At 43.8% G+C, this 11,471-nt stretch overlaps 1 protein-coding gene across 1 annotated transcript in view; it reads left to right on the forward strand.

Moving 5' to 3' along the window:
- The window catches only part of LOC126162173 (lysozyme-like), a 29,696-nt gene extending 26,677 nt beyond the window's left edge, over positions 1 to 3,019 (forward strand). The window contains exon 4 of the mRNA XM_049918486.1: positions 2,606 to 3,019. Coding sequence (XP_049774443.1) covers positions 2,606 to 2,764 — 159 coding nt within the window. The 3' untranslated portion in view covers positions 2,765 to 3,019. The remainder of the gene's footprint in view (positions 1 to 2,605) is intronic.
- Positions 3,020 to 11,471: the final 8,452 nt, after the last annotated feature.

An 11,471-nucleotide genomic window follows, 5' to 3' on the forward strand; every position in this document is an offset into this window, starting at 1 on the left:
AAAATGTTTGTATTGACGTAGGGTATTGTGTCGATATATGTATAGGAACAAGAACTGAAGAATTTTATTGCGTCATCTTCACAAATGTTCAATGTGTGAACCGTTAGTCACACGACACATATCCAGTCTATAGTCCAATTCGGAAAGTTTCCCTGATCTTTTTAAGTGTTCTTCAGATGTTAATGGCCACGCTCTGCTTTTGCTTTAGCAAAGAAATCTTTTTTAAACTTCTGCACCAATTCGAAAATAGATTGTCTGGTAAGTGGAGCCTTGTTAAATGTGTTGCTGAATTTCCGAGGCTCTGCCGTTGAAGACTCACTCTTGCAGAATTCCATCACGCAAGATTCCTCCACCGTTGGTCTGGTAGCCATGTTGTTGGAACTAACTATAGCAAAAGAAACTTCTTCGGTTTCTGTATCCATAAATATAATCATACAATGCCATACATCAATAGAAACATTTTTTTTTACAATCTCCTGAAAGTGTCTAGATCATTTGCAATAACGCTACAGCTACAATTTTTTGTTAGGTATACTGTACTGAGAGAGCGTCTGTGAAACGACCTACACCAGGAAATATTCTTCAGCAAAATGCATAAGTCTCACAATTACCGACAGGGAAACATCATGCTTCGTCGTTGTCGCGATTAACACTTCCTAACACGCAACGAACACACAGTGGCAAACACTAAACAGGTTGTATAAAATACGTCTCACAAATGTGTTACAGGTTATACGTTGAGTACCGAATAAACATTTTCGAATCAACTATTAGTTTATTACTCGGTTCAAGCAGTAAAAAAGTGAATCTGCATTACTAATCATCATTCGTTAAAAACTCCACATTATGTTTTGCTCTACGTACGAAATCTTGTTCATGCGTCTTTTTTTTGTTCTCCATAGTCTGTTTTTCTGACATGACTGCGGCTGAAGATGTCATCCTCCGTAGAGAAGCGTGCATCGCGAAAACTTTCCACCAGAATGTTAACAAGGTTAACACATCGACGCAAAGCGTTTTCGGATGTGACGCTAAGCACTGATAAATTGAACTTTTAAACAGAACTGGCCGCCAGGGTTAGCTTCAAAGAATCTCTGTTTCGCGTACTTAATGTAAAGTAACTACAGGGTGAGGCAAAAGTCTGGATACACCACTATAAAAGTCGAACGGTGTGAGGAATCATAATGGCATCTGGTATGGGGTGTCTGTAAGTGAGGACCAAACTTCTAGAAGCTATGACGACAGAGGTGGCCATTTTGAAATCCGCCATTTGGATTTGAGTCACGTGTTCCAAATGGGAAGCGGTTCATGTGGTACATCATTTTGAACTCCCTCTTTCTCAGGAATACACATGTGCAATTAAGATATCTTTACTTGTGTAGAAGTTATGACTTGTTAAAGTTTAAGACACTACAGAGTCGGCATTACAGCATATGCTCCATACGACCTCCATTGCACTGGACACACAACCTGAGTCTTGTGTCAAGTGCTACACTACTAATGGAGTATTCAAACATTACAGGATTCTTTTTCCTATTAATCTGCATTAATTTACATTTACCTATATTTAGAGTTAACTGCCATTCTTTACACCAATCACAAATCCTGTCCATGTCATCTTGTATCCTCCTACAGTCAGTCAACGACGACACCTTCCCGTACACCACAGCATCATCAGCAAACAGCCGCACATTGCTATCCACCCTATCCAAAAGATCATTTATGTAGATAAAAAACAACAGCGGACCTACCACACTTCCCTGGGGCACTTCAGATGATACCCTCACCTCCGATGAACACTCACCATCGAGGACAACGTACTGGGTTCTATTACTTAAGAAGTCTTCGAGCCACTCACATACTTGGGAACCAATCCCATGTGCTCGTACTTTAGTTAGGAGTCTGCAGTGGGGCACCGAGTCAAACGCTTTCCGGAAGTCAAGGAATATGGCATCCGTCTGATACCCTTCATCCATGGTTCGCAAGATATCATGTGAAAAAAGAGCGAGTTGCGTTTCGCAGGAGCGATGCTTTCTAAAGCCGTGCTGATGCATGGACAGCAACTTCTCTGTCTCAAGGAAATTCATTATATTCGAACTGAGAATATGTTCGAGAATCCTGCAACAAACCGATGTTAAGGATATTGGTCTGTAATTTTGAGGATCCGTCCTTCTACCCTTCTTATATACAGGCGTCACCTGCGCTTTTTTCCAGTCGCTCGGGACTTTACGTACAGGGCTTGGTTCTTATACGTATTGTTTGCTATCCGTCTTTCCCTACAGCTTACACTGTTTTTCTCAGAATATCGAACATCTTGCACCATTAGGCACTGACACAGGCTTTCTCCAGATCGACAAATCCTATGAACGTATCTTGGTTTTTCTTTTGTCTAGTTTCCATTATCACTCGCAACATCAGAACTGCCTCCTCTAGCGCCTTTACACAAGCTACTGTACATACAGACCCCACGAAGGTCTACAGCATAGCCAAACCACTACCTCCACGAGAAAAGTTTTGAGATTGACTAACATGAAGGGCATTCCTATCTTTTTGCTCTTTGACGTACGGCGACATGGCCAGTAACAGAGTGCTGCCTGTTCTGTTGCAGGACTGCAACGGTGACCAGCGCATCGACTGCTTCGACTTCGCGGCGGTCCACCGGCTGGGCGGCTACGGGTGCTCGGGCGCGCTCGACTACAACTACCAGAGCCGCTTCATGCTGTGCCAGCAGCAGGTGGCGCAGCTGTTGGGCAACGGCCAGGGCTGAGGCGCAGCTCACCCGACCCCACCTGCTGGACGTCCAGTGATGACACACACACACAGCGCAGCGGCCGCTTCTCCTCCTCACCTGTAACCACTTCAAGACTAAGAAGACTGTGTCAGTTTCTCTCGCCTCATTTCAACTAGACGATCGGTCAACAGTTTGTCGTATACGCTTGCATCTCCATAATCACTCATACCTTTATTTTATTATTTATGTATTTGTAACGCTATATTATAGCCAATAAAGTGAAAAGTATAAGTCTTGTTTTATTAAATCGTTCAACATCTTTTAATGTTGAAATGCATGCGATCACTGACCGCAGACAGCTGTTACGTGTTACAAACCGGACACAATAGGAAGGACCAGGCCCCTTTGCTTTTTTTCTTTTATCCCTCGTTTATTACATCAGAGAAATACACATCTTAGGACAAAATTTAACTACATGAAATATTGCTCCCAGTAAAGGTTAACATAAGCAGTGACAAAACTTAGTTCTCTTAAGGGTTTCTGCTGGCAACAAATTTTAAGGAGGCAATGTAAGGTTTATATCAATTCAGCTCAAACACGTAGCTAGTGATTGAATCACGAGACAGACACTTTAACAATTTCGGCAACAAATAAATAGTGTGAATTTGCACTCACAGTAACCAACTAATCAACAGCCTTGACACTGGATAAGTAGTAGGCCATTTGGAACGAATTAGCAACACCCGGCAACTAGGGGAGTTAATACCAACAGTCTTTCTAATGTCTTGCTCCCCATTGCATAAACAAACTTGCAGTAATTAAATGAATAACAAATCAAACACACTACGGTCCACTCAAACTCTTCAGTGGAAGCCAAGCCAAAATAAAGATTCCCTTAACGGACTAGCACTGAAGTAACACTAAAGCTCATCTGTGTGTTCCCAGACACACATGGGCCAAACTTACACAAGACAAGATTTTGAAGGGAGCACATCAGTAAAACTGGTAGTGGAGCTAACTCGTGCCACTGAAAATTAAGGTACTAGACCGGGGCACAAGGTGGTATACAATGAGGTTGCCTTAGTGCTATACTGCGCTCCAAAATATTAATTCAAATGGCCAATTCAAAATTAAGTACACATAAACCAGCATTAATTAACGAGGAGTGACACCAGGTCGCTCGAAGGGATGACAACACTTAATTGAAAAGACGAATGCCGGAAACGGCAGTAACATCAAACACCTTCTCCGAGCTATAACCAGGAGTCATTTCCCGCTATGCAAGTAAACATTTAACCAAGCACAAGGAAGGAACCCCAAAGAGAGAATTCAAATAAAACCCCCAAATGATTATAAAGGACAGGGAACCCCAACTATTTAAATTTAAAAGAATTAGCTCTCCCCAAAGGCAGTGTAAACGCTAAGGCCACACTTAAGAGGCCACGAAAATTGGTTACAAAAAGTCTTATACATTTGCTCCTTTTCTTTAAAAGAAACACAAGGCTGCTTAACTTCTGCTGGACGTCCGGTATGGCTCGTGTAGGATACACCAGGCAGCAAACCAAGCTAGGCGGTCGCAAGGCACGGCGAGCAAAATCAGGAGAGCAGACAGGCAGGCAGCCAACACATATTCTTCATCCTGAACCGGCAGACCGCGTACAACCAACACTACATATACGTGGTTGCTTCCCACCTCGTACCTCGCGGCGTCTCAGCAGGTAGCCCGAGCAAACGTCAACTGCCACTCACCCCAAGGATGCGGAAAACAAGTCAAGCAAAGATAAGAAACATCGAAGGATCGATAATGGACATCCAAGAGATTAGCGCGCCAGTAACGAGCGCCACGGCTCAACAGCTACTGTACAAAAACAAAAAAAGGAAAGAAAATTATGTGGAGAAGATGCTGGTAACGGCAAAGATGGGGCACAGCTTCCGACTTTAACAAATGGCTTGGTTCAAATGGCTCTGAGCAGTATGGGACTTAACTTCCAAGGTCATCAGTTCCCTAGAACTTAGAAATACTTAAACCTAACTAACCTAAGGACATCACACACGTCCATGCCCGAGGCTGGATTCGAACCTGCGACCGTAGCGGTCACGCGGTTCCAGACTGTAGCGCCTAGAACCGCTCGGCCACATCAGCCGGCCCGACTTTAACACGCCAGAAATAACGCCTCATACCGAAATTACCGCCTGTGCCAATTGTATACACAATGGCACTTCATATCACCACGGCAATACTGGGCCCGTATGAAAAAGACGAATGCGATCTGGGACATTCGTTCTGCATGGAGCTTCCACATATGCATACGTCAATCTTGCTGCCATACGCAGAAGCGGGATGGCATGGTGCCGTCCCTGCGACGTTTTCGTTGGACGCACCACTGACACGATCCTCCCTCTGCTACAGCGCAGAAGGAAGCCGCAATAATTGGCGCAGTGCTTACAGACCGTTCTGCTACAGACATCACCACACAGTCTATACAGATACTTGTCTCCCTGCAAATAAGCCCTCTGCCTGTCTCAAAATACATGACACTGCTGGGTAATTTTGACAATTTGTCTCCCATCGCGGGTGCTAGTCGCTTGGGGCCGTTCGAGATCTTACTTTGCGTTGAGGATAGCCTCCTGAACACATATTCGCATGGCAACTGAGAAATTATGTCCAAGGCGAGCAACAGTATCGCGGATCGTCAAACTATGGGCCACCATCCCGCTGTTGACGAATTCCATGTGCTGGTAGGCGTTTGTCGTTCTCACATTAGGCGTAATACAAACGACTCACGATCAGCATTCAAATGCGTCTCCTAACTAAGGAACCCGCTGTAAAATTTTACCTTATATACAAGATTTAGATTTTTTGTGCCCTTTGTGCAGATTTGTTGAAATATTACTCATTTTCATGTCCAAAAATGTCCTACAATTGACACTAATTTGAAATGTGCTGTTTATTGCCTTAGCGGTGTTCCAATTTCAATAGCGAGCAGTCTACATAAGACATTAAATAACTCAAACGCAAATGACAATTTGTACCAAGGCAGTAATTCGCACTCGATTTCCTGCTCATTATGCAGGTGCGCTAACCACTATTACTGGTACAGTGGCTTTGCATAACTGGACAGACTACCATAACACGCCTCCCTCCTCAGTCCAAATTCCTATTCGCGCTCCAACTCACTCAGTATTCTCCGTAAATTCTAAAAGCGCTGCAGAGGCTCTACAACTGTGTACGAATAGCACCTCAGCATCAAACGAAATAGGTGATACTGCCTGAAACCCCGACATAAGTGCTTTAATGAAAAGCAAATATATTATACCAGAGATCTCAAACATCTGTGATGTAGTACAAGTATACAGGGTGGTCCATTGATAGTTTCCGGGACAAATATCTCACGAAATAAGCGTCAAACGAAAAAACTACAAAGAATGAAACTCGTCTAGCGTGAAGGGGGAAACCAGATGGAGCTATGGTTGGCCAGCTAGATGGCGCCGCCATAGGTCAAAAGAATATCAACTGCGTTTTTATAAATAGGATCTCCCATTTTTATTACTTATTCGTGTATTATGGATGTTTTAGTTGGTCCAATTTTTTCGTTTTGTGATAGATGGCGCTGTAATAGTCACAAACGTATAAGTACGGGGTATCACGTAACATTCCGCCAGTGCGGACGGTATTTGCTTCGTGATACATTATCCGTGTTAAAATGGACCGTTTACCAATTACGGAAAAGGTCGATATCGTGTCGATTATGGCTATTGTGATCAAAATACCCAGCGGGCGTGTGCTACGTATGCTGCTCGGTATCCTGGACGACATCATCCAAGTGTCCGGACCGTTCGCCGGATACTTACGTTATTTAAGGAAACAGGAAGTGTCCAGCCATATATCAAACGTCAACCACGACCTGCAACAAATTATGATGCCCAGGTAGGTGTTTTAGCTGCTGTCGCGGCTAATCTGCACATCAGTAGCAGACAAACTGCGCGGGAATCTCAAAAACGTCGGTGTTGAGAATGCTACATCAATATCGATTGCACCCGTACCATATTTCTATGCACCAGGAATTGCATGGAAACGACTGTGAACGTCGTATACAGTTCTGCCATTGGGCACAAGAGATATTACGGGATGATGACAAATTTTTTGCACGCTTTCTATTCAGCGACGAAGCGTCATTCACCAACAGCGGTAACGTAAGCCGGCATAATATGCACTATTGGGCAACGGAAAATCGACGATTCCTGCGACAAGTGGAACATCAGCGACCTTGGCAGGTTAATGTATGGTGCGGAATTGTGAGAGGAAGGATAATTGGCCCCCATTTTCTCGATGGCAATCTAAATGGTGCAATGTCTGCTGATTTCCTACGTAATGTTGTACCGATGTTACTAACAAATGTATCACTGCATGACAGAATGGCGATGTACTTCCGACATGATGGATGTCCGGGGCGTAGCTCGCGTGCGGTTGAACCTGTATTGAATAGCATATTTCATGGCAGGTGGATTGGTCTTCGAAGCACCATACCATGGCCCGCATGTTCACTGGACCTGACGTCCCCGGGTTTCTTTCTGTGGGGAAAGTTGAAGGATATTTGCTATCGTGATCCACCGACAACGCCTGACAAGCGTCAGGGCATTGTCAATGCATGTGCAAACGTGACGGAAGGCGAACTACTCGCTATTGAGAGGAATGTCGTTACACGTATTGCCAAATGCATTGAGGTTGACGGACATCATTTTGAGCGTTTATTGCATTAATGTGGTATTTACAGGTAATCACGTTGTAACAGCATGCGTTCTCAGAAATGATAAGTTCACAAAGATACATATATCTCATTGGAACAACCGAAATAAAATGTTCAAACGTACCTACGTTCTGTATTTTAATTTAAAAAACCTACCTTGTTACCTACTGTTCGTCTAAAATTGTAAAATTGTGAGGCATATGTTTGTGACTATTGCAGGCCCATCTATCACAAAGCGAAAAAAGTGGTCCAACTAAAAGATTCATATTTCTTTACGTACTACACGAATATGTAATAAAAAATGGGGGTTCCTATTTTTTTAAAAACGCAGTTGATATCCGTTTGACCTATGGCACCGTCATCTAGCTAGCCAACCATAGCGCCATCTGGGTTCCCCCTTCAAGCTAGACGAGTTTCATTCTTTGTAGTTTCCTCGTTTGATGCTCATTTCGTGAGATTTTTGGGCCGGTCACTATCAATGGACCACCCTGTATACACAGACTGGAGCGACGAATGAAAATTTATACCAAGACTGGTGTTGGAACCCAGGTCTCCTGCTCACTAGGCAGATATACTAATCACTACGGCCGCCCTCTGTGGTCGAGCGGTTCTAGGCGCTTCAGCCCGGAACCGCGCTGCTGCTACGGTCGCAGGTTCGAATCCTGCCTGTGGCATGGATGTGTGTGATGTCCTTAGGGTAGTTAGGTTTACGTAGTTCTAAGTCTATGGGACTGATCACCTCTGATGTTAAGTTCCATAGTGCTGAGAGTCATTTGAACCATTTTTAATCACGACGCCACCGTGCCTCAGTGACTCTGCGCAACTACACGGAATACCAAGTGGGCTGAGCTGTGAATGGCAATTTGGACTCAGGAGAGAGCCCAAATTCCCCACTTCAGAGCAATGCCCTAGACATACTTTCTTTGATTGTAAGATGAATACTGTAACGGGAATATTCTCTCAAGTATTCCCAAATAGTATTATTTTGTCCAACAACTAATACGCCTGAATGCGCCTGAACAGAGCCGTGGATACTACTCGTACATCTGCCTGTCATGCACAGTTCGTATAGGAATGAAAAGAAACAATATAAAAAGGAAACTTAAGAAAGCGATCGAATCTGTTTTCCAGAATGACAAATAGGTACCACCACTAGGTGCAGACATTTTTGTTTGATCCCATAATTAGCAACATGGATTAAAACACTTCCCGCTAGTTAAAGTCTCTGTTGTCTTGGTGTGTCCATATTTTCTTTGGTATTCTCCTTGCTTTGACTATTCAGTGCTTCAAATGAAACTGTATGGTACCAGAGACATTTTCATGTTTAAAACATCTATGATATATACACGCAGACTGAAGTGACGATTGAACATTTGTACGAAGGACAGAATTCGAAAGCGGATTTCCTGCTTTCTAGGCATATGCCTAACCACTACGTCATCCTGCCTCAGTAACTTTGCACAAATCGACATTGTACGCACTCAAGAAATCGTTGGAAGTCGTCAACTGAAATATTGAGCTATGTTGCCTCTGTAGCTGTCCACAGTTGCGAAAGTGTCCCCGTTGTAGGATATTATTCACGAACTGCCCTGTCGATTAAGTACCAAAATGTCAGGTAGGATTCATGTCGGCTGATCTACGTGGCCAAATCATTCTCTCGATTTTTTCAGAATGTTCTTCAAACAAATCACTAACAAATTTAGGCCGGAGACATGGTACACTGTCCTCCATAAAAATTCCATCGTTATTTGAAAACATGAAGTCCATGAATGGCTGCAAATGGTTTCCAGTTGGTTTAGTTCACAGGACGAGTTCATTCCACGCAAAAAAAGAAACAGCCCACACTATTATGGAACCGCCACCTGCTTGCACAGTACCTTGGCACTTGGGTCCATGGCTTTGTGGGTCTGTGCCACACTCGTACCCTGCCATCAGCTCTTACCACATGAAATCGGGACTTATCTAACCAGGCCATGGATGTCCAGCTGTGTAAGGTCCAGCCGATATGGCCACAAGCCCAGGAGAGGCGCTGCAGGCGATGTCGTACTTTTAGCAAAGGCACTCGAGTCCGTCGTCTGCTGCTACAGCCCATTAATGCCAAATTTCGCCGCATTGTCCTGACGGACACGTACGTCGTATGTCCCACATTGATTTCTGCTCTTATTTCACGGAGAGTTGGTTTTCTGTTAGCACTTACAAATCTATGCAAACGCCACTCGGTCGTTAAGTGAAGTCCGTAGACCACTGCGTTGTCCGTGGTCAGAAGTAATGCCTGAAATATGGTATTCTCGGCGCACCCTTCACACTGTGGATTTCGGAATATTGAACTCCCTAACGATTTCCGGAATGGAACGCCCCATGCGTCTAGCTCCAACATCCATTCCGTGTCCAAAGTATGTTAATTCCTGTCGCGCGACCATATCACTCCGGAAACCTTTTCACATGAATCACCTGAGTATAAACGCAGCTCCGGCAATGCGCTGCTCTTTTATACCTTGTGTACGCAATACTACCACCGTCTGTATATGTGCATATCTCCATCCCATGACTTTTATCGCCTCAATGTATAAATTATCCGCAAGATATTGCTCCTAACTGGCAAAATGGGACTTTATTTCGGTTATTAGATTATTCATGGTTATTTCATTGTCTTGAACCATTTCTTCAAAGCGAGAGGTAATCACTTACGAAATATCTGTTAAGAATAGGATACGTGGTCAAGGATGTCAATTAAGTGCAGATGCAGCATTTATAATTGTAGAGGTCTCTAATAAACACGGCCCTGACAAAAAAAATGTTTGTGCTATTATGTCATTTGTTCAAATGGCTCTGAGCACTATGGGACTTACCTTCTGAGGTCATCAGTCCCCTAGAACTTAGCACCACCTAAACCTAATGACATCACACACATCCATGCCCGAGGCAGGATGCGAACCTGCGACCGTAGCAGTCGCGCGATTCCAGACTGTAGCGCCTAGAACCGCTCGGCCACCCCGGTCGCCAATGTCATTTGTTATTTAGTTTCTTGAGAAGTTAGACGAAAAATGAGCAATGACATCGAAGGGTGATTAGTTTTGCCTTTTTCGGCTGGGTGACTCAGTGGATAAGTGCCACACTACGGATTCAAAGGTGTATGGTTCTATATCCGGACAGTCATACGGTTTTTATTGGTCAGCTGTCACTTCTCTCATCTCTAGCAATGTTTATTGATGTGAGAAATGCTGAGTTGCGCCGTGATTCGGAATCCACGTCAAACTGCAGGTCGCCCCATCAAGGCACAATGGTTTAGAGGGGGGGGGGGTTGGGGGACTGGACCTGGGGGTTGGAGTATTTTTAATATTTTGGAATTGGCGACATGTAAGTAGCCATAAAAATGTTCCAGTTCCGATCACGCTACAAACCTCAGTAATGTCGACTTCTAAATCGTTTTCTTCAGAGAAAAACACCTCGATACACTGTATTTTGTTTCCCTTCCCTGAGAGCTAGTTGGTGGGGGCGGCAACACCCTCCCTTGCCCCCGTGTATGAGCGCCCCTGGCCCCCATAATGGGCTGGATGAGCCAGTGCAAAAGCTGGAGGAAGGCAACGATATACCACCTCCAAACATACCACGCCTAGTAAAGCACTGTGTTTAAACCAACTTTCCCACTTGATCGTAGATTTTTCCTTTACCATCAGAAAGTAGATAAATTAATGCACTGGGAAATGCTATACACTGTAGCTGTGAAACGATCATAGAGATGTAAAATGTCACCCTGGAATAAAGCGTTCAACGTTACTTCCATCTGTAGCACAATCTGGTCATTGGAAGAATCCTAAGGAAATGCAATCCGAAAACAAAGGAAGTAGGTTACAGTACGCTTTTTGTTTCAGAATGTAGTCCAACTGATACCTTTCTCTATTCAAATTTGAGATCCATGTATAACGTCTCCTTTTGTGATTTTTCAAATAATGTGTTACCCATTATTAGTGAATTCTCATTACAGAAGTTAATTG

The sequence above is a fragment of the Schistocerca cancellata genome, chromosome 2 (assembly GCF_023864275.1).
Source record: "Schistocerca cancellata isolate TAMUIC-IGC-003103 chromosome 2, iqSchCanc2.1, whole genome shotgun sequence".
Classification (NCBI taxonomy): Eukaryota; Metazoa; Arthropoda; class Insecta; order Orthoptera; family Acrididae; genus Schistocerca; species Schistocerca cancellata.